This window comes from Sebastes fasciatus, chromosome 8, assembly GCF_043250625.1.
Source record: "Sebastes fasciatus isolate fSebFas1 chromosome 8, fSebFas1.pri, whole genome shotgun sequence".
NCBI lineage: Eukaryota > Metazoa > Chordata > Actinopteri > Perciformes > Sebastidae > Sebastes > Sebastes fasciatus.
Genome location: NC_133802.1, coordinates 315,650 through 338,771, shown reverse-complemented (window position 1 = coordinate 338,771; position 23,122 = coordinate 315,650). Strand labels below are relative to the sequence as shown.

General features: G+C 41.3%; 3 protein-coding genes across 3 annotated transcripts in view; 1 reads left to right on the top strand and 2 right to left on the bottom strand.

Annotated features, from left to right (window-relative positions):
- cs (citrate synthase) overlaps positions 1–10,304 on the top strand; it is a 34,086-nt gene extending 23,782 nt beyond the window's left edge. Inside the window, exons 9-11 of the mRNA XM_074642778.1 lie at positions 4,633–4,734; positions 7,612–7,821; positions 7,907–10,304. Coding sequence (XP_074498879.1) covers positions 4,633–4,734; positions 7,612–7,821; positions 7,907–8,077 — 483 coding nt within the window. The 3' untranslated portion in view covers positions 8,078–10,304. The remainder of the gene's footprint in view (positions 1–4,632; positions 4,735–7,611; positions 7,822–7,906) is intronic.
- On the bottom strand, positions 226–1,269 carry LOC141771949 (uncharacterized). Its single transcript, XM_074642497.1, has one exon. It carries the CDS (start codon positions 1,267–1,269, stop codon positions 364–366), a length of 906 nt encoding a protein of 301 aa, XP_074498598.1. The 3' UTR covers positions 226–363.
- Positions 10,305–15,166: 4,862 nt separating the features above from the next.
- coq10a (coenzyme Q10A) lies at positions 15,167–22,235 on the bottom strand. The gene is made up of 5 exons (XM_074642779.1): positions 21,551–22,235; positions 19,974–20,123; positions 19,700–19,892; positions 19,349–19,450; positions 15,167–17,809 (listed from the first exon to the last, which is right to left on the bottom strand). Exons 1-5 carry the CDS (start codon positions 21,685–21,687, stop codon positions 17,642–17,644), a joined length of 750 nt encoding a protein of 249 aa, XP_074498880.1. The 5' UTR covers positions 21,688–22,235; the 3' UTR covers positions 15,167–17,641.
- Between the last annotated feature and the right edge of the window lie 887 nt (positions 22,236–23,122).

The following is a 23,122-nucleotide window of genomic DNA, read 5'->3' as shown; positions in this document are numbered from 1 at the left end:
GTGGATTCGTTTAGGCTGACATATTCTTCCTGACACAGCCAGGTTTCAGTAAGACAAAATAAAAATGTGATTATCTGATATTAAATCATTTACTAGTAGAGCTTTAGATGACAGAGATCTGATATTTAAGAGTCCACATTTAATTCTCCTGTTTTGTTGCTTTATTGCAGTGCTAGTGTTAGATTTTATTAGATTATTATGTTTAGCTCCTCTTCTGTTTACTTTTGATTTAATTAATTTAGGTGGGGCAGACACAGTCTCAGTTAGGTTTGGGGTTAAGCTATGGGTGGGTAACTGCTCTAATGGAAGCGCAGAGAAGTGTGTAAGACTACAGCTCTGCGTCCTGGAATGACCCCTGGTTTGTCATGGATTTGTTCCACCAACAATCTTGGTCAGATTTCTGGATAAGAGAGCCGCACCATCCAAAGTAGGATGAATGCCGTCTCTCCTAATCAGACCAGGAATTCCCCAGAAAGGGTTCCAATTGTCAATGAAGCCCACATCGTTTGCTGGACACCACCTCGACAGCCAGCTGTGGAATGACTTCATGCGGCTATACATGTCGTCACTGGTCAAATTGGGGAGGGGACCAGAGAAAACTACGGAGTCCGACATTGTTTTTGCATATGCACACACCGATTGGACATTAACTTTAGTGACCTCCGATCGACGTAACCGGGTGTCATTACCGCCGACGTGAATAACAATCTTACTGTATTTACGTTTATCCTTAGCCAGCAGTTTCAAAACGGATTCAATGTCGCCCGCTCTGGCCCCCGGGATGCAATTAACTATGGCAGCTGGCTTCGCTAACTTCACGTTCCGCAAAATGGAGCTGCCGATGACCAGAGTTGGTTTCTCAGCGGGTGTGTCGCTGAGAGGGGAATATCTGTTAGAAACGTGAAGCGGTTGGTGGTTAACCGTGGGCTTCAGGGTACGACTATGCGTCCTTCGGACAGTCACCCAGCCTCCCGGCTGCTTGGGGGTTGCCGGGGGACGGCTAGCAGAAGCTAAGCTTGGCCGGTCTGCACCGGCTAGGGGCTGGCTAACTACAGAAGAAGCTAAAGCTAAAGTGCAGAACCGGGCTTCTAACTCGCTAACCCTCGCCTCCAATGCAGCGAATGCACTACACCTAATACATGTACCATTAGCTCTAAAGGAGGCAGAGGAATAACTAAACATAAGACACACAGAGCAGGGGAGAGCAGGAGAAGGAGAGAGAACAGGAGAAGGAGAGAGAACAGGAGAGCAGGGGAGAGGAGAAGCCATCGCTAACGACTTCTGTTTCACATCTTCTATTTTCCACCCTGATGTTCGCTGTGTTTACACACCGTCTCATAGCGGTAGCATGTAGCTACATGCTAACGGGTTAGCTCTGTATCTCCCATCTGCTCACTGCTAATGTTTTCTCCTCCTCTGGGATGATTCTGTCGGTCATTTCTCACAGATGGATCTGTAAAGACAAACGTAAAACAGAGTGTATGTTTACGGATTACAGAGTTGAAGCAGAACATAAGCACTGAGTTAACTAACAGAGCTATAAATAGCATTATTTACCGGAGAAAAACCGCCAGGAAAACCTGGAGCCTTGGCCGCAGATGTTGTTCATTTCTTGCCGATTTCGGATGATATTCCTCCGGTAACGTGCGCTGTGTGAAGTTTCTGGTTTATAAACTTTGAAGTAGTTTATATCTGCAGATCTCCCTGCAGCTCTCTCTCTGTAGCTCACAGAGCTGGTACAGGGAGAGCTGAAGGGGAGGGGGACATAGGGTGCATGCCAAAGCTCTTAATTGCATCCCTGTTTCCCTCACTTGCGTCTCATCCTTGCGTCTTAGTCCCTCCCACCAGGGAAGCATGGAGAGACGCAAGGAAACCATGCGAGGAGAGAGGAAACGAGGAAATACGATTCAAGCGACATGGGACGGTCGTTTCCTCTGAAGCGTCACGTGAAGCGACGTCCGTTTCTGATGACAGCAGCAGCTGATCACATCTGGATCAGCTGTCAGTCAGCTTTAACAGCTGTTTATGTCTGAACTGTACTAATACTAATAAAGACAAGTGCAAGCTGCAGCCTGTATTTCTGCTGTGGACTGCTTAGAGGCCCAGGAACCATCTCTACTGGATCAATAACTTTATATTATTTATTCATTATTAGCGTCTGTAGTTATTGATATTCTGATTGTGAGTTAATTATTTCATAACCCAGAATATGACTGGTGTTTTTTGAACACTGGACATTATTTATTAGGCTAAAGGGAAAATGTAAATGATATAACTCATATCAAACCCGACGTTCAGGAATTATCAGCCTCATGTGACTGAATGGAAATGAGGATAAATGATGTAAAAGGTGTTTGTTGCTGACAGACAGACTCTCCTTTTCTCTCTGACTTTAATAGTTTCATTAATAAGAGTTAACGGGGGAAATAACATCATGAAAAGAAAAATCATTCTAAAAAATGCAGAAAGTTATTTTAAGTCAGTTTGTCAGGTTTTATAAACCCCTCTCAGTGTCAGGCTGCTTCACTGACGGTGTGTGAAGGAGAGCTATAGCAGGTCCTTCTGCTGCTGTTCAGAGCTTCAATTAACACAGATTTGAACTAGATGGTGAATCAGAAGACAACTAAACTATAAAACGTTTAATCTGTGATCTGTTTTCACTCTGGTATAAATCTCCAGTGATGTTGAGAGGTAAAGTTATCAGATCAGTCCGGTCGGCAGCAGCGTCCAATCAGTAACTGATATCCAATAAGGGGGCGTGTCGGTCGGTAAAAGACTTCCGTGCAGGATACACTGGTGTATCCTCGCTCATAGCTCCTCCGGCAAGCCTCCACGATCCTCGCTCCTCGATGCACAAATAAGGGCTTTGGGACGGTCTTCAAAATGGCGCACCAGAACAACTTCCGGTTCAAGCGGGGATCGAGGAGCGAGGAAACGAAAATTAAGAGCTTTGGGACGTACCCAGAGTGACACTGTGTTGAGGGCGTTTGACAGCGAAGAGCAGGAATCGCTGACCAATCAGATCAGAGTGGGAGGAGACAGGCGCTGGATCTGGGGATTTCAGACAGAGGCTGAATGAGGCTCTAATCAGGTATATTCAGGCTGACACTATGAGAAGAATAATGTTTTTTTTTAACATTACAGCATGTTAACATGTTCTAGTACAACATTAAAATACATCTATGAACCTGGAAATGAGCATAATATGAGACCTTTTAAAAGTACAGTGAAATGCAATGAAATGCATTTTACCCTGGCTCTCTCTCAGCCCTTACAATCTATAAATAGTACGCTAGATAAATACTACAATGAATAAGACAATACCTGAGAATAAAATTATAAAACAACCATAAAAACATCCATAAAAACAATCCACAGCTCTGCATTCATTTAGTGCTACTGTTCAGCAGTCTGACCGCCTGAGGGTAAAAAGTGTCTCTGAGGCGAGAGGTCCGAGCTCTGAGGCTCTGTAGGCGCTTCCCTGAAGGGAGATAAGAGAACAGAGTATATATGCTGGATGACTTGTGTCCTGCATGATACAAAGAGCTTTCTTCCTGCAGCGAGTGGTGTAAATGCTCTGTAACTGTGGTAACGGTGATTCAATCATTTTAAATGCTGTTTTCCCTGGAGGGGGCTTTAATGTTAGTAGTGACGCCTGTACTTTTCTTACTATGACAAGTCAAAATGTCTGCCGTGGAAAAAAAGCCTATTGGAACAATTTAATGTTGGCTCTGTAGAAATGGAAGTCGAGTGGAGCGGACATTCCCATTGAAATCAACGTAGCAGGATGGTCAGAGTGGCAGCCATTTTTATGTTTGCTATTGCCACTGCAACCGTTGTAGCGGGCTAACTTTCGTTTAAACCATGTTGTGCTTGAAATGCATAGCATGGCCCTCCAATCCCTATCACTGACGTGTGTTGTCACCATAACCACTAACAACAATAGCGATTTTCTTTTGACCTAGTCAAATGACCACGGCAAACAGTTCAATGTCTCCTATTCTATTTCTATGGTCGGCTCTTTTCACATGACAGTTCAGGATTAAGGTGTTTTTTCCTCATCACTGCAGTGGCACGGCAGCACGGCAGCTGAGCAACACTGAAGATGGGAATAATGACACAGAGGAAGAAGAGTTTTCAGTTCTTAAACAGGCATCGGTGTTGAATTGTGAAGCTTATTTTGGATTTGAATGACTGTTAATCTCCTCTACTGGTTTACCAGTGCATGGGTGAATCTCATCCATGTCTCATTAAGCCCACAAGTTGTCAAATTCCCTGTACCACCTTCAATAAATCTTGCCATCAATTTTATTATTAGCTGATTAGTCGCAGTTGTATGATTTAGCTGCCTATTATTATACACAGTCTGACAGCGCACAAGCCACTCCAGTTAATAAGCATTCAAGATGACGGTTTTGGCTCATTTAATTCCTAGTTCGCTCACATACTGATGATTTTGTCATCTCTTTTACTGAAAAGCAGCACAAGCTCATTTAGTATTATGGAAATGTGTCATAAACGTGTACTTTGTGCTATTTAGAATCAATGTTAATTGTGTATAATGACCATACTCACTGTTTTATTAAACTCTGTTATAACTCAGCAATGTGTATTTGTTTCTGCATCTCACAGGAGGTGCTGGTGTGGCTGACTGCCCTGCAGAAGGAGTTGGGCGGAGAGGTGTCTGATGAGAGGATGAGGGATTACATCTGGAACACACTGAAGTCTGGAAGGGTAAACACACACCAAGTCCTCTACCAATTCTAGTCATTAGGAGCACATTTTTGCACTCATGTTTAGTAATTTCAGGATGAACCTGGTAGGGAGGTCAGGGGTCATATCTCCATACTGTCATTGTTTTTTAAGGAAGGCCTTACTCCTCAATTTAGAAAAGCATTTTCCAAAAACAAAGGCGATTAGGTCTTACGGCCAGTCCCCACTGAAAGAGTTTATAGAAGCGTTTTTTTTTGTGGGCTGCCGTTTTGAAGCCTCGAGTTTGGCATTTGGCCGTCGCCATCTTGTTTTTTTGCAACCAGAAGTAACACAAGAGGGGGGAGTACAACCAAACGCTGAATAAGACATTTTTAGGCGACCAAAATGTTACAATTAACTTTCATGAACTGAAAACACACTGAAAGGGTTAAAGTTGTAAAACAAAAACACAGACAACTTCCAGACCTGACAATGCCATGGTAGCGACCTGTCAATCACAAGGTAGCCACGCCCTAAAGCAGTGGTTCTCAAACTTTTTTCATCAAGTACCACCTGAGAAAATATTTGTCTCTCCAAGTCCCACCATTATGACCGATGTTAAAATACAGTAGCGTAGGACTACCCTATTCAGCAATGCAGAGCTCACACAGGAGGCAAATGTATTCCTAATAAGAATATTGCTTATTGCTGACTTTTGTCAAAGGGGGAGCACTAGAACTAGCACTTCAACTCTTCCACACAACTCTCATACTACTTGAGGGGCATCCTCTCACACTAGGCCTGCACCATATGAGGAACATCTGCCATGTGCGATAACAATATTCAATATTGCGATGACGAGATGACTTGTGATATTTAAACAAATACTGAAGTGTGCATATTAGGTATACATATTCATATAGTGTATTTAAAATATAACTGGGCTCAATGTTGTTTCTAGAGCAGCAACAGTAAAGTTTACAACAGCAAAGTCACTATAAACTCCTTAATATCTCACTGGAAACAATCTAACATGCTAATAAAATAAATCATATTCCTGACATGAAAATACTAAGTGAAGTTTATTAAGACTGAAGACCACAGACTTCAGTCAGTATCAGTCCTTCCTCCTGTCTTCTGTCCTCCTGTCCTCTGTCCTCCTCCCTCTGCTACAGTAACATTAGGGCTGATAGAGGAGAGATGGGCTGTTTGGTTTCAGCCAGCTGATGAATTTACCAGTAAGATATGTGACAAACTGACCTAAACAGTCCGACTACACAGCCGACTGCCAGCTGTAGTTTCAGTCTTGTGAAGCCGAGGGTGACACTGCTCCGATACTTTATGAAGATAATAAATGAATAACTGGCAGGCTCCTTAGTCTGCACCCTCGTCAATAACACTGAAACACGGCTTACTAGAGGGAACTGAAGTCATTCACAACTCAACTAAATAACTTACACGTGTTTACAGTTAGCTGTTAGCCGCCGAGCTAACGCGCTGTGCCTGTCTAAAGCGACGGTGGACGAGAGACAGCAGACAGAGCAGATTGAAACGTCGCTTTCCTTTAACAGTTTCATCATGTTCATGCTTGTTGAACAGGTGTAATGATAACGTGTCTTGGCTTTACACTTGCAAAGTTTTATTGAACTTACAGTAAGGAGTAGTTGTAGCTGTCTCCACCGCGGCCTCTCTGATCAGCTGTTCACAGATTGTGTGTGGAGAGCTCCGACAAAGCAGCAGGGAGAAGATGCAGCTCTAGACCCGAGACCACTTTAATAGTTTCGTTAACTATCCCTAAATATAATGATTGTTCTGATTCATCGCGTTCCAGACAGCCTTTTGCGATGTGTTCATCGCGCATGTTCATATGATGACGATGAAAATACGATTTATGGGTCAGCCCTAATTCTTATTAATTTTTAAAAAATATTTCAGAGATTCCTCCGAGTACCACTACAAAGAGCTTGTGTCCACAGTTTGAGAACCACTGCCCTAAAGCATCCCCTGCTTTATGGCCTATCTGACTCTAAATGGGACCATCATTTACTAAATGAACATCATGCTGTATTGAAGAAGACTTGAAACTAGTGATTGAGACCATCAACTCATGTTTACAATGTTTACTGAGGTAATAAATCAAGAGAGAAGTAGGCTCATTTTCTCATAGACTTCTATACAATCAGACTTCTTTTACAACCAGAGGAGTCGCCCCCTGCTGGCGATTAGAAAGAATGCAGGTTTAAGTCTCTTCCACATTGGCTTCACTTTTTAGACCCCGGAGGTTGCCCACTGTTTTATAGACATTTATGTCTTTTCTTTTTTATTAACACTTAAAGGGACTGTTTGTAACTTTTTAAGCGTATAAATGTACCGGTTCGGGACACGTGCACGCTCGCATATGCGCGCTGGCGTGTGGCGTGTGGCTGGAGTCTCTCCTCTGCCTGCCTGCCTTCACTCACACACCGCTCGTTCTCGCTCTCTCGCTCCACCTCTAGACGTGAACGCGCGTTCACTCAACACTGCAGAAGAGTTAGTTTAGCTCTGAGAATATCTAGTGAATGTTCAGTGGACGTTTGTGCAGAAATAACTGCTGCAGCTCCTCCAGACCAACAGGTTTTCCGTGTCTTGTGAAGTGACGGGGCTCTGCAGAGAGAAACATTATCAGCGGGGCTGAAGCAGGAAGAGAAACATTACCGTCTCCGACCGGCTGCCGGTTTCTCCCTGCGGGCGCGCTCGGAGACGATAACATTTCTCTTCCTGCTTCAGCCGTTGACTTCACAGCCACAGGTGTCGCTGTTAACAAGCATTTCTGAAAGTTACAAATAGTCCCTTTAATAACTGTTCTAAAATGCTATGCAAAAATTACAAGCAGAAGAAGCACAGTTCAAAAGTTGAGAAATATGTCGTCTCTCTTCGTAGGTGGTGCCAGGCTATGGCCATGCTGTCCTGAGGAAGACTGACCCACGCTACACCTGCCAGCGTGAGTTTGCCCTGAAGCACCTGCCCAACGACCCCATGTTCAAGATGGTCGCCCAGCTTTACAAGATTGTACCCAACGTGCTGCTGGAGCAGGGCAAGGCCAAGAACCCCTGGCCCAATGTGGACGCCCACAGCGGAGTGCTGCTGCAGGTAAGACACATGTGGTGGCATTTAATCATACATTATCCCCATATGGTGACAACATGCCTGACTCCCTTTCCTCTTGTCTTTGCAGTACTACGGAATGACTGAGATGAATTACTACACTGTTCTGTTCGGCGTGTCCCGAGCCCTCGGTGTGCTGGCTCAGCTGGTGTGGAGTAGAGCCCTGGGCTTCCCCTTGGAGCGCCCCAAGTCCATGAGCACGGATGGACTGATGACACTGGTGGGAGCCAAGTCAGGTTGAAGAACCAGTTGAAAAAGAGCTGGGGGGTTAGTGTGAAGGGTGGGAGGAGGTGGAAACATCAAAAAGGCAGACATGAGTTGACCCCCTGTCATTTCCAACCCCAGGGATTCAATGGGATTCAAAGAGACAGTACGCTTTTAATGTCATTTCACAAAAGAAGGGCCTTTTTAAACCGTCACACCATTAGTGTTTCATTGTGTTTAGTTAAGTTTTCCCATCAGGTCTCTACATTTGCGACATGAAAGGTGAAAACTTGACACATACATGAAACCCACAGTAGGCTCAAAAAGCTATGTACCATTATAAGTCTGCTAGCATCACTAAGATTGTCCCCTGTGCAGTGCCTGCGCGTTTGTCATTAGGTGCTGGGTCTGAACTATGAATAGGCAGTGGCATTCAAAGGGAATTATGGGAGTGAAATACACTTCCTTTGTATTTGTTTAAAGATCTAAAGTTAAATAGCTGCTGCTTTCGGCTAATGCAGTGAATTGTTTTAGAGGCTATCCCCAAGCAAAAGATTGTTTTCCTCCAATTAAGACTTAGTTTTTCTATGCAATGTTCCCAGATGTCCTCCCACCCAGTCTATCCACGTGTTTCACTCCCATTTATGAACACTCCAGTTTAGAATAAAGGTCCTTACCATTAAAATTAACAAGCTGTTCAAGATATATGTTCAAAAACTCTGTTAAAAGATACTGCCCCTTTAAATCTTTGGTCCCTCCTTTTTCTCCAACTTGTTGTTTTGTTTTCTTTTAAAGATGACCTATATCACCTCTATGATCAAAATAACTGTCTTATCTATATAGAAATTCTTCGTTAACACGCTTTCCTCTTTTTTTGAATGGGTCTCTCTGCTCAAAGGGTCTTCTGAATGGTCGAGAAACAAGAGTAATGTACAGTAACAATACATATTTGAGCAAAGGGTGTTGTAATTGGCAGCCTGTCGTAGATCCTTAAGAGCAAGCTTGAATAAAAAGAGGGATAGGGGGTGTTTGTTAAAGTCCTGTCTTATTTGAGTGTATGTTTGTGATTTTATCCCCACAGGAGAGCGCTTTAAACATCAACTACTCCAAAATGAGCACTTGCTTGATTGGATTTCCTAATTTGTAGCCGTAGAAACCCCCCCAGGTTGATTGTGTCACCTTTTACAGAGTTTTTTTTGGTGTTGAATATGTATAAAACTATAATCATTGGTTTTTCATTTTGTGGTTTTATTTATACTTTGTGTACATAGGTATATATATGTATAGCTTGAATGTATGAGCTCTGTGTGATCACTTGCTTGTAACAACCACAATGATTACCATAGTTTACCAACAATGTCGTGGTGTCCAGTCTCACTGTAGCGTTCAGTCTCACTGTAACGTTCAGTCTCACTGTAGCGTTCAGTTTAGTCTCACTAGCGTTCAGTCTCACTGTAACGTTCAGTTTAGTCTCACTGTAACGTTCAGTCTCACTGTAACGTTCAGTTTAGTCTCACTGTAACGTTCAGTCTCACTGTAACGTTCAGTTTAGTCTCACTGTAACGTTCAGTCTAGTCTTACTGTAACGTTCAGTTTAGTCTCACTGTAACGTTCAGTCTCACTGTAACGTTCAGTTTAGTCTCACTGTAACGTTCAGTTTAGTCTCACTGTAACGTTCAGTCTAGTCTCACTGTAACGTTCAGTCTAGTCTCACTGTAGCGTTCAGTCTCACTGTAGTGTTCAGTCTCACTGGTCACTGTGAAACTCAAACAACGAACAAAAAGAAAAACTGCAGCTATCTTGTATATACACGATTTCATGCCTAGCTCTGTGGGCTTAGCCGGTGCTGTTTTTCAGGTGTTTCACTTGAATGTTTCAAGCTTGCTCTTAAGTTCTGGGTTTGTCAACACTCCATTTTTGTGTAGTTTAAGTCTTTTTTCTTCTTCTTCAAAGTACTCATGCCGTGTTAGTCAGTACTTCACTCAGACGTTTGAATCTCTGCTCTGCTACCATCCTCCTTCTGGCTTTTATCAGACGCATTTGCGTTTTATTGTAGTGTTCTTCCTTGTGGTGGGTCGTTCAAGAGACGCGGTTATTTTGATCGTAGTGGAGCATAAAGGTTGTCATGATAACTGGGAGAATTCATTGCAGATGGATTCATCAGAGAAACACTTGGGGGATGGGGCTGGTTGGGTCATAAGGGCAAGATAAACTTGAGGAAAACCTAACAAAAAAAAGAAAAATAATAAAGGTTTTTATTAACACTTGTTTGGTTTCATTTTGTATAGAAAAGTGCCTGTAGAATAAAGTAATTTGCTCTCAGTTTAACTCTCTGAGACCTGCCGACTTTACTGTCTTTCAGAGGCTGCAGCAGGTTCAGTTTTAGAGCTATAGTGAAGTTACAGAAGTACCATGTCATACTAGCTTGTCGGGAAGGAGGTTAAATAACGCTCCAAATTAGGGCAAAATTTTGGCGAGGAAAAACTGGCATGGCCATTTTCAAAGAGGTACGTTGACCTTTGACCTCAAGATATGTGAATGTAAATGGGTTCTATGGGTACCCACGTGTCTCCCCTTTACAGACATGCCCACTTTATGATAATCACAGGCAGTTTTTTGAATACAGTATAAATGTGTTATTTCTGCCTATTCTAAAATTGTGTATTTGGATATTTCTGCATACTGGGATCCCTAAACAGTCTTGGAATTACATAATTTCAGTATGATTGGAAAGCTGAGACTCTTGTGGATCCAATGAGCCAAACTTTATTCATGTGTGATGAGGTTAGTCCCCATAGGAGACATTTCACATATGGAGACCATTTTTAAAAATTTGACCTCCTTGTATAAAATGACCTGTGGTGACCTCTAGGATAATCACAGCCTCATGAAACTTTACAGCCACAAACTAGAGACCTAGAGCATTCAGAGGATGGATGGATCAAACTAGAGCCCTAGAGCATTCAGAGGATGGATGGCTTTCCTAGCTAGATTGACAATAAGGGGGTTTCTGAGCTGTTTTTAGAACAGAAGTGTTCGCCATCCATTCACCGAAAAATGCAATTCTTGCAGAAATCTCCAAATGTTGAAAGTTTTTGATCCCAAATCACAGCAGGTATTTTTCTATGGTGTTCCTCAAGGTCTTGGTGTCTATTGATTATTTTAATCAATTCTCCAGTGGTAAAAAAATTGTCAATCTAACACCAAATCTGCGTGACAAATGGTATCAACTCAAAAACTACTGCAACAACTTATGAGACATAATGGAGCATGGGAATGACCATCACATACTTCCATCATAATGTTCTACACCCTTATACACTTTTACAATTAATTTTAAATAATTAATTCATGTTCATTTCATTCATTTCTGATTTATGACTAGAACAACTTGACCCACAGTGCTGAGCTGCATCTCAAATTAATCTTCAGGTTTCCAGCTTTCCGATGATGTACACCACTTCTATGTGGCATATACTGTTGACCTGCTATCTCACCCTAAAGACCCCCTGTACCGTCCTAAAAAGACAAAAACAGGTACACACGTGGACAAAATTGTTGGTACCCTTCCGTTAAAGAAAGAAAAACCCACAATGGTCATTGAAATAACTTGAAACTGACAAAAGTAATAATAAATCTAAATTCACTGAAAAATTAACTAATGAAAATCAGATATTGCTTTTGAATTGTGGTTCAACAGAATCATTTTAAAAAACAAACTAATGAAACTGGCCTGGACAAAAATGATGGTACCCCTAGAAAAGATGTAAAATAATGTGACCATAGGGACATATTAAACTAAGGTGTGTCCTGTAAATAGCATCACAGGTATCTTCAAACTTGTAATCAGTCAGTCTGCCTATTTAAAGGGTGAAAAGTAGTCACTGTGCTGTTTGGCATCATGGTGTGTACCACACTGAACATGGACCGCAGAAAGCTGAGGAGAGAGTTGTCTCGGGAGATTAGAAAGAAAATTATAGACCTTCATGTTAAAGGTAAAGGCTATAAGACCATCTCCAAGCAGCTTGATGTTCCTGTGACTACAGTTGTACATATTATTCAGAAGTTTAAGGTCCACGGGACTGTAGCCAACCTCCCTGGACGTGGCCGCAAGAGGAAAATTGATGACAAATTGAAGAGACGGATAATACGAATGGTAACCAAAGAGCCTAGAACAACTTCCAAAGAGATTAGAGGTGAACTCCAAGGTCAAGGTCGCACCATCCGTCACTGAGCCAAAGTGGACTTAATGGAAGACAACCGAGGAGGACGCAAATCATAAAAAAGCGAGACTGGAATTTGCCAAAATGCATATTGACAAGCCACAAAGCTTCTGGGAGAATGTCCTTTGGACAGATGAGACAAAACTGGAGCTTTTTGGCAAGTCACATCAGCTCTATGTTCACAGACGCAAAAATGAAGCATCCAAAGAAAAGAACACTGTACCTAATGTGAAACATGGAGGAGGCTCGGTTATGTTCTGGGGCTGCTTTGCTGCATCTGGCACAGGGTGTCTTGAATCTGTGCAGGGTGCAATGAAATCTGAACACAATCAAGGCATTCTGGAGTGAAATGTGCTGCCCAGTGTCAGAAAGCTTGGTCTCAGTTGCAGGTCATGGGTCCTCAAACAGGATAATGACCCAAAACAGCTAAAAACACCCAAGAATGGCTAAGAACAAAACATTGGACTATTCTGATGTGGCCTTCTATGAGCCCTGATCTAAATCCTATTGAACATCTGTGGAAGGAGCTGAAACATGCATTCGGAGAAGGCACCCTTCAAACCTGAGACAGCTGGAGCAGTTTGCTCACGAGGAGTGGGCCAAAATACCTGTCGACAGGTGCAGAAGTCTCATTGAGAGTTACAGAAATTGCTTGACTGCAGTGATTGCCTCAAAAGGTTGTGCAACAAAATATTAAGTTAAGGGTACCATCATTTTTGTCCAGGCCAGTTTCATTAGTTTGTTTTTTAAAATGATTCTGTTGAACCATAATTCAAAAGCAATATCTGATTTTCATTAGTTCATTTTCAGTGAATTTTGATTTATTATTACTTTTGTCTGTCTCTATGTGTCAGCCCTGCGATGGACTGGCGACCTGTCCAGGGTGTACCCTGCCTTCGCCCAATGTCGGCTGGGATCGGCTCCAGCCCCCCCCCGCGACCCCTAACGGGATAAGCGGTTGCAGATGGATGGATGGATGGATTACTTTTGTCAGTTTCAAGTTATTTCAGTGACCATTGTGGGTTTTTCTTTCTTTAACGGAAGGGTACCAACAATTTTGCCTACGTGTGTATATTGTGGGTCTCAGAGGGTTAAGGAGACAATTCCAATTTCCATCTAAATGATGATTTGCATACACAACCACTTGAGAGCGAGGTCGGTGTCGTGCCCACCCGATTGAGGATTTCTTCCTCTTTTTTTTGATAGTCCTGTCAGTAATATGAGGATGTCATTGCATTTACTCTATAAACCTTGAGCCACTCTTGTTGAGACATGCAACAACTGAATTTTGGAAACTGCTTTTGAATGCAATACCCAGAGACAAAATCAGTATTTCTGCTTCTCTCATTTATTCAGTTATGTATCTTCCTCTGTGACGAGATACGCTTGGTGAAGCCTGAGATTTATGTAATAAATACAATTTACATGATCAAGAAAGAAGATAGGTCCAGATACCCACCTCTTCTATGTGCTGTTATTAATAACTGGCCCACATACCATCACCCTGCTCTGGTTTCTTGTGCCGGTCAGCTGCCTTGTGGCAAGCTGTGTCCTCCCCCTCTGTCACTGTACCCATACTGGCGTCAATTTAAGCAATGCTAAGGAACCAGTCCAACAAGTCACTAAGCTTCATCTGAATGTCGACTCTAACCTTAAAGGGGAACACCACCTAAATTAAGAATTCCAATTTGTTATTTCCATGGCCGAGTAAAGTTCGATCAATATTTGGGAACATGAGCTGCTCTCTTTCAAAGCCAGAAACCAGAGAAATAAGTCTCAAGCTTGTGATAACATCACAAGTTTGAGTTTTAGAACCCTAGTTTTTGGATTTGGGAGAAAGTTTTTCATGTTGACTAATATATTTTGGACTGTCTTTGAAAATAGGAATAACATGTATGAATTCTGAAAATGGGCGTAGTTCCCCTTTAAAAGGTTGGTATTGTGTGTATTGACTGTTTAATTATTCTGAGAAATTTCCAACGGTTTAAAAACAGCATACAACGAAAAATTCCACCTGCTTTTTTATTTAAATAACAATCTCTGAAATACACACTGTCTTTACAAAGATATATTTTTAGCTTACAACAGGAAAAAGTGATTGGACTGCAAAATGATGGTGATAATGGTAATGTAGCAACTCTTCAGCCAGTGATAGTAATGGGTCTCCGTCCTTAAATATACATACAAGACTACCACTGTAGGACCAAAGCTCTTCCATACACCTGCAGTTACTGTGGGGATCACATAACACTCCAAATATGTCTTCTGTTTATATTTAGCTATTTTAGTATTGGCACCTACATTGATCAAATTTGGCAAAAAAATCAATCTGTGCACAACATACTGAAAATAAAACATATCTAGCAAAAAAAACAACAACCTTGGAGTGAAGATCCATTCTAATGCATTGTAACATTACTGACAATATGAACGCCATTCCTGAATAGAATTTGGTATAATGGTTCATTACACGGCTTTGTTGAATTCTCAATTCTGATTGGTCAATCAAAGCATTCTGTTATTTCTTTATAGCAGACCGTTGCTATGGCCGCAGCTCTGATGTCAGACACTGGCGGACTGTTTTTGTGTCAAATTATTGATTAGTAAGTAGCCGTGTAATAAGCGAGATAATGTACAGCTAGCGAGTCATTGCTGTACATTATCCCTTACATAAAGTAGGCTTAATCTATATTAATCCATAAAGATATAACACTCCAAAATGGCATTTAACAGTCTTTTAATATGTTAGACTGACTTTTTTAAATTATTTTTTTATACACAACACTGATTCAGACGGATTTCAATTTAATAAACATTCTTCATGCATTGATGTTTAACTATCCCTCCATTCCCAATCAACTTAACAACAGAGAAAATAAATCCCATGAATTTAGAAGCCAAAATCCAGCTTTAAAAATACTCTGTTTTATTGGAGTATGAGACTTGGAGCATGTGGACATAATGAACTGCCTGTTATGAGGAAGGTCGCGCACTTTGACTTTTTCCACTGACCTTTTGCAACTTGAACACAGTCGTCTCTAAAAACGGCAAATACAATCAATGAACTTCAGGAGCCATTTATCATGGAATAGATACTTCTACAAATCCCAACTAAATGTAGTCATGCGCAAACAATGCAACATGTAAACTATATTTGCCACTTTGTTAGTTACATCCACGCATCATAATGTCTGTAAGTAAAAGCTAATCCTCCCCACCCCCAAAAAAATAAGCATGAAACCCACAGACAATGATAAATGATTGATAATGTTTTATTCTACAGCCCACTTGTAGAATGTATACCAACAATGTACATAACAGAGGATTACCACCCTCCTGATGATCTTCAGAAGATGGACTGTAAAAAGTAGAGTAGGGAAACTTTGACAGCATGCATTACAAACTGCTTGTTATCCCGGCAGTAATCAATTAGATCTATAACTTAGATTATCAATAAAATGTCCAGGATTTAAAGCAGATAATTCAATGATCATCTGAAAACTATATAAACTATATATTTATCAAATATAAAGATGCAGTTATCCTATATGACCTGTGACATTTTTGTTGTAATCCCATTTACAGTGTTTCACAGGACTCTCCGGCCTGTCAGGTCTTCTTGTTGCTGCAGTTAGATTAATCACCTAATAGTTACCTGTGCAGGGCTGTAAAATAAGACATTATTCAAATAGGCGGCCAAATCCCGATATCTGAAAACACAATTCTCACAGCACAACAGCCAAGTTAAAGCAAAATTTCCCAAACCTCAAAGTGAATTGAGGACACAGCTAACTAATGAACAAATTACCTGTTTTCCCTTTGCAAAATGTTGCATTGCAATGATATTGTCACAACACAGTGACAACACTCAACATCCCACACATGGCACATTTCATTTGAACCCCACTGATGAATTAATTAAAAAGGATGAAATGAATTATCATTTTGCACCAAGTTACCTACTATATTTTCAAACATGATATTAAAACTTAAATTTATAAATGTAAATAGTAAAAATAAGGGCAATTAATATGCTTTCATACAGTACAAGCAACTGAGATTAACTAAAAACTGGACACACCTGACTTGATAGCGTGTCAGTTGCGTGGCGGCTGCGTGGCTTGGTGGCTGATTGATACACGCGTGTCGGCTGTGTGTCTGCTGCTGCTGTCAGCCCTTTCTTTCTACACAGAGTTTGCCTTTTAATGGTCATTTAACTTCATGATAAATTACATTTATATTTATTTTAGACAGAGAAAGATTCAGAAACGTGTGGTAATTAGTAATAATAGTAATAATCCACAATTAAAACTCCATACTGTATTCATTCATGATGCTCTCCAAGTCACTCAATGTTCTAGAACACTGTCCAACACATATTTCAGAATAAAAGCCTTGTGTTAACAAATTAAGGAATTCTGTCCACAGAAAAAAACGCCTGAGGGCTTTTATTTTGAAATGAAAGCAGGAAGTGTTGATTTAAAAATAAGTCTTTACTTTTTTTCCACTCCGTAACATATTCTACAGATAGACATCGAAACTGTGGTAAAGTCTTGCTGATATGATGTTAATATACAGTCAATAGATCACCTTCACTGTCTGTGACATATTCTACAGATGTGTAGACATGGACATTGTAGTAATCTTGCTGGTATTATGATAATATACAGTCACTAGATCACTTTCCATGTCTTTTGCTGCTGTGAGACGCAGCTGAGACGCAGCTGAGACGTGCGCGGCTCGCGTCAAAAATAGGCGAGCCCTCTATTCTATAAAAGAGACGTGAGTTTGAGGCGCGTCTCATTTGCGTGAGACGCGCGTCTCATTTGCGTGAGACGCGCGTCTCATGAAGGCAGTGTGGCTGCTCTAACCTGTAAACATGCGCGCCGAAATAAAAAACAACACGCCACGCAGCCGCCACGCACTCCTGACGTTGGATGTGTGTCCACCACGTTAGACTTGATCCCTGTTGAGAGCAGAAGTCTGTGCCTTTTGTAATAAAATGAAAGAGTATTTTGTTCAGTGTCACTGTAGATTGTTTAAAATAATAGTCAACTCTCTACCATCGGTAACATGTTGTAATGATTTACTGTTGTGTTTCTATAAATACAGCTTGTAACTGGCATGGAGCGAGAGCAGTGGAGTGTTCCTTCTGCTAAACAGAGATACTTTAAGTGGAGGTAGACAGAAAGTGGACAGACTTAACACAAGGAGGAGGAAATTAATGCTTACAAGAGTCTGGATGTCTAACATCTTCAGGAGTTGTGATGGACACTTGATGTGATGGGCAAGTAAACAGCATCATGCAGGTTGGTGTGGATAAAGGGAATAAAGGTCGGTATGGTTTAAGGCCAGATGAGGACATACAGCTGCTGAGATCACGTCTGATGCACCTCGTGAAACATCAGCTCTCGTGGGATACGAGTCTCTGGGCCGTAGAGCTTGGCGGCTCGTCGCTCAAACGCAGCGACGTTCTGCTTTACAACCTCATCGAAGAACATGGTGGCTAACTGGGAGTGCAGCAAGGAGCGGAACTCAAAGGATATCTGTTTAAGATACAGTAAGTCATGAAATATGGCAACTACAGAAGGTGAACACAATAGTTTGATTAAAAATAGTTCAACATTTTGGAAAATATGCTCATTTGCTTTCTTATTAAGGGTTAGATGAGAAGATCAATATCACTCATGTGAAGCTTCGACTAGCAGACAGTTAGCTTACCTTAGCATAGAGAGTGGAAACAGGGAGAAAACAGCTAGCCTGGCTCTGTCCGAAGTTAATAACAGTTAAGTATTTCTTGGTTAGGCGTAGGTGACTTCCTGGTGTCATGCAAGGCTTATTCAAAGATGCTGGTACCAGGTCTTGAGCTATGGGGTATGACTAGGGATGTTCATAATTAACCGTTCAACTATTAACCGACATTAAGCATTTTAACCGACTAACGCTATCGGTTAAAACGGTTAAAAGAAATATTTATAATTCATGAAAAAGCTGAGTGGCTTTTCACTTTAAGGAGAAAAGCTGGTCCACCTTAACAGCCCACCTTAAGAGGCGGAGCCGGAGTTGCAGGATACAGGAAGTCGGCTCCGGTTTCTCCGGCTCGCTTTAGCGGAGCGGAGGAGTTGTAGTTTCGTAGCATTTATTCAGCGACAGATAAACTGTACACACACTGCTACACCTACGTTCACAGCTAGAACGCCACCAACAACCTCACACTCACCACCAACACACACACGGACACTCGTTAAAGTTACGTTGCGCTGACAGACCGCCGCCACACACATACCCCCGCCCACACACATGCCCCCTCCGGCAATGCTAGAGCTGCTAACGTAGTACAAATACACACACTGTTTATGTGCGGTGGAGACTTTTACTGGGAAAGTGGCTGCATGTCCGCGACACTACACGCAGCATCGTAGCTGCTAACTTAACGCTCCCGGACGGTGAACTGGAGACTCAGTTGTCTGTTGTGATCAAACACTGCAGCTGGCGCGAGGCACAAATCTTGTCTGTTAACAGTTAATAATCGTTTAACGAGGGTCGGTTATCGGTTAAGAACATCTTTCAAACTGAGCATCCCTAGGTGTGACACGTGCAGTGTAACTGGAGCTGCGGTCGTGCGTTGCTATTGGCTCAATTTTGGCGAGTGCAGACCAGATTTTACTGCACGTGTTGTATCCCAATGATATGACGCGATGATGACCTGTGACATCTCCTCTTTTCAATCTCCTTGGTGTAACAGAGCAGAGACTCCAGGAAGTCATAGCTACAGGCAAAGAAATACTCCCACACATAACCACTCATAAAATCAAAACTTGTTTTTTTTACATTTGTTTTTTTTTTGGTATGGATTAAACAAGATATAATGTGTTATTAGGCGAATTTTGTAAAATTAGAACAGAGGCAGGCTGGCTGTTTCCCCCCTTCATCCAGTCTTTATGCTAAGCTAGGCTAACTGTCTGAGGCTTCATATTTACCATACAGACATGAGAGTGGTATCGAGCTCCTCATCTTTCCATCAACTTTCGGCAAGAAAGCAAATTGGCATGTTCACCATAAGAATGAAGCTGCAGGCTACTTACAGAAAAGTCTACCGTGCAGGTGCGAGGGTAACCAGGAATGCCAGGACTAAAACGCCATATCGTCTCCAGGTGATTGAAGAGCTTTCCATCTGTACACACTGCCTAAAGCCACCCAAAAGAGAACAAATATGTGATTATAAATGAGACTTGTGAGCAATGGGTGCTTGTCGTTGGAATCACAAACATTATTAGCTTCAACTAAAAATTGTGTCTCTGTCGGCTTTGCTTTCAGGTAGCAATATTAGCAATATCAAATACAATTGCCAATGCCATCCATAGCTATCACATTAAACATCAGATATAGCGTCATTCACAAGGACTGGCAGACTCAGTGAAGCTACTGGCTCTTACTTTGACTAGATGAGGCCGGACACAAGTGATCATAGACGTGTATCTCTCCACCATTGGAGGGAATCCCACTTCCAGTTGGGCTTTGGAGTGGCCTGCTCTTTTCATGATGGTCTGGGACTTCTTACACCACGGCACAAAGTGCTTGTATTCGTCAACATTGGCTACCACATCATACATTTCGAGCATAGAAAACCTATGACAGAAAGAGTGCAAGATTAAGGAATTAAAAAAAAACACTTAAGAGAATTATTACTAGCTCATACTGGATAATTACCCAAGTATCCTACGCTCGGAGTACTCCTTCCTTTTGTTGGTGAGACTGATGAAGTTTCTGCTTGGGGGAACAGTTGTCATTGTGTCCCAGTCGTGAAGGCAAAGCACTCTGGGAGTTCTAGTCATCAAAATGCCACATGACGACAAGTGTCTGAAAGGTAAGAGGAAATGTCCTGTAAGCCATATTCTGGAAAGACTGCAATTTGCCAGAGGCACAGTCCACAACAAAGAAGACCTACTACATTCCAGATACTAAAGTCAATGAGTACTCATAATACGCTGGACCTAATGGAAGGTCTCTGTGTTGTGTCTGTGCTGGTATTTTCTGAGTTGGGCCTCTTATGTGAATAGCAAAAAGCTATGTAATGTTTCACCCACTCGGGTTTGTTATACCACCCGCTGCTGTATATACAGACTCTGTGAGCGGTAATCAAATAACTATACCAATATGATCGTGAATGATATGATATAATGGCACACCCCTAAGTGGAGATGCACTCAATACACCAATATACTGTCCATATACTGTATTGGTCCAAAATGAATATGTTATTTCTTATGACTGGCTGACTCTGAACTTTTTGTGGGCTTTTAGTAGAAACAAGTAAGTATTACATCTGTCAAATTATAATGAAATTGTTGTGGTCTATTTATTGAGGGAAAAAGAATAAACCATCTTGTAGCAGTTATGTCCGGGTAGCATCTGTAACATTACTTTTACTTTTTAAATGTTTCAAAATGCATTATCAATATCGGCCAATAATGGTGAAACAGTACCAGATAGTGGTAATTGGATTTAGTAACATATTGGTCCATCCCATAGACTGTATTAGGGATGCACCGATACTGATACCGGATCGTATATCAGACTGATACTGACTCAAATCGCTGGATCGGGTGTCAGTGACAATGGGGCCTATCTATTCAATTCAATTCAATGTTTATATACTATATACATTATAGACTGTAATTTTACTTCCTGTTTAAGTTATGACCAATTTATTGCTACACTAAAAGGTTTACACCGTTAATTTTGAAGATTTTTTACGCAGTTGCCGGTGTATGATTTATTATTTGAATAATAAATAACACTTCAATAAGTTACATTTTGTTTTACAAAGTTAGGAAAGCCTTGTTCAAGTCAAGCCTGATGTTGCCTTACACACAAAAGGACCATCACAGTCACTTCCACGCAGTGAGGCATATAGCTGATTATTAAACACTGGTATCTGATAGATACTCAGTATCGGCCGACGCCCAAAGCCCAGGTATCGGGACTGAAAAAGTCAGATCGGTGCATCCCTAGTTTAGTTGTCTGCTACTTGAATACATATTGATTATGAATGATCAAGTGTAGACTGTGACATTAGCTGCCAGGGGATCAAAGTTGTTGCCCTGATGGAGAATCGTCACACTTTAGAGATAAGAAGAACATCAATAGAACTACTCTGATAAAGTGAGTTTGTCACCTTCCCACTCTGGAAGTTACCCTTCGACCCAAAGGAGACACAGTCTCGTGACTGTGCATTGAAGGACTCATTACAATAATAGACTCAAGTGTTTCCATGACAGGCTCACCTGATGTTCTGTCGCATGCATCCTCTTGGCACCGCTGTACGACACGAGCGAGTTGTGCCCACAGCGGCAATCTGGAGAAAGTCACTAAATGTCCGCACCCCCATGGGGAACCTCCGGGCACTGGCCGAGGCTGCCATCACACCAGCACCACACCGTCAGGTCAAGGAAGGAGATCCTGGGTGAGAGAAGCTGATCCCCCCACCCCCGGGGTCTGGTCAGTTCAAGGAAGGGGGATCCTCCACAGGGGTCTAGTCCAACTAGTAAGACTGGCCAGTGGGATTCAAGGTTCCCTGCTACAGTGCGACTATATTCATTCACACGTAGCGTTGAATGAATAACGAATAACGAGCATTCTCTGGCTAGTTGACTAGCGTCACTTCAACAACTTCTCCTGCCGCTGGAGCTAGCGGCGAAGCTAACGTTAGCTTAACGTTAGCTTAACGTTAGCTTAACGTTAGCTAACACGGTTTCCCGACCAGACGCGACGTACAGCGGGTTCCTTTGTTGTTTTCAGCAATACTCACAACACTCCACGTTTAGAGACACAAACTCGCTGTAAAGTGAAATGATTTAGATTCGTTTTGGTTTGAAGTCTCGTCAAATAGCGGCCAGCTGCGAACGACCTTCTGGGGCTAGAAGCTAAAAGCCGGTGGAACCAGGGAGGGGAGGAACCATGGAGGGGAGGAACAAGCTGTTCCTTTCTTCTGTCGGTTGGTCGGTTGCTCTTCGGTGTAGCTGAACGCCCTGCGGTGCAGTGCTGCCCCCTACTGTGTTGTAGGTTAATAGCTGTAAAAACAAAAGAAAAAAAGTTTTTTATTTGTATTTTATCATTTTAGTATTGAAACATATACGCTCACAAAAGCATCATTTTATTTATTTGTATATTTAAATATATTCTGTTAAAATAACTTAGGCCTATATAACAAGAAGATGGTTCATATTTATTTTTCTAGAATTTAAAAAATAAGCATTAAAAAAAAAGAAAAAAGTTTAGTCAGTCAGTCAGTTTACTCTTCATTTTACATGATGTAGCAACCTATTTCCTAAATGTAGGAACATTTAGAAACAATTTAACAAATAGAAAAGTTCTATTATTTAGTTTTATTATAATTGTATTATTATAGTATATTATTATATATTTTTATTATTATTATTAGTAGTAGTAGTAGTAGAATCATTATTATTATTATTATTATTATTGTTATTATTATTGTTATTATTATTATTGATAGTGACGACAGCAAAAAATATATATTTGTGATGACGATTGATCCATCTCCATGACAACAGAGCAAAGTCCATCTGCATTGTTCACAAAATAATGTCCTATTTTTTTGTGGTACACAAAACAAACTTCATACACCTAAAGCTCTGTATTATCTTTTATTATTATTATTTTTATTTGTATTATTATTATTATTATTATTGTTGGTGATGACAGCAAAAAATATATATATATTAGTGATGACGATTGGTCCATCTCCATGACAACAGAGCAAAGTCCATCTGCTGATGAAAACCGTGAGATGCGGTTGGAAATGTAACCATAAACAGCTAGTAAGTACAATTATT

Bases quoted from the DNA above. Each gene is read 5' to 3' on its own strand.
- coq10a (XM_074642779.1), bottom strand. From the start codon at position 21,687: ATGGCAGCCTCGGCCAGTGCCCGGAGGTTCCCCATGGGGGTGCGGACA. The intron at 20,124-21,550 runs GTGAGCCTGTCA...CTTACCTTTCAG, and splicing joins TGCATGCGACAGAACATCAG to ACACTTGTCGTCATGTGGCA. The intron at 19,451-19,699 runs GTAAGAGCCAGT...GGGTGGCTTTAG, and splicing joins TCCGGCCTCATCTAGTCAAA to GCAGTGTGTACAGATGGAAA.
- LOC141771949 (XM_074642497.1), bottom strand. From the start codon at position 1,269: ATGGCTTCTCCTCTCCCCTGCTCTCCTGTTCTCTCTCCTTCTCCTGTT.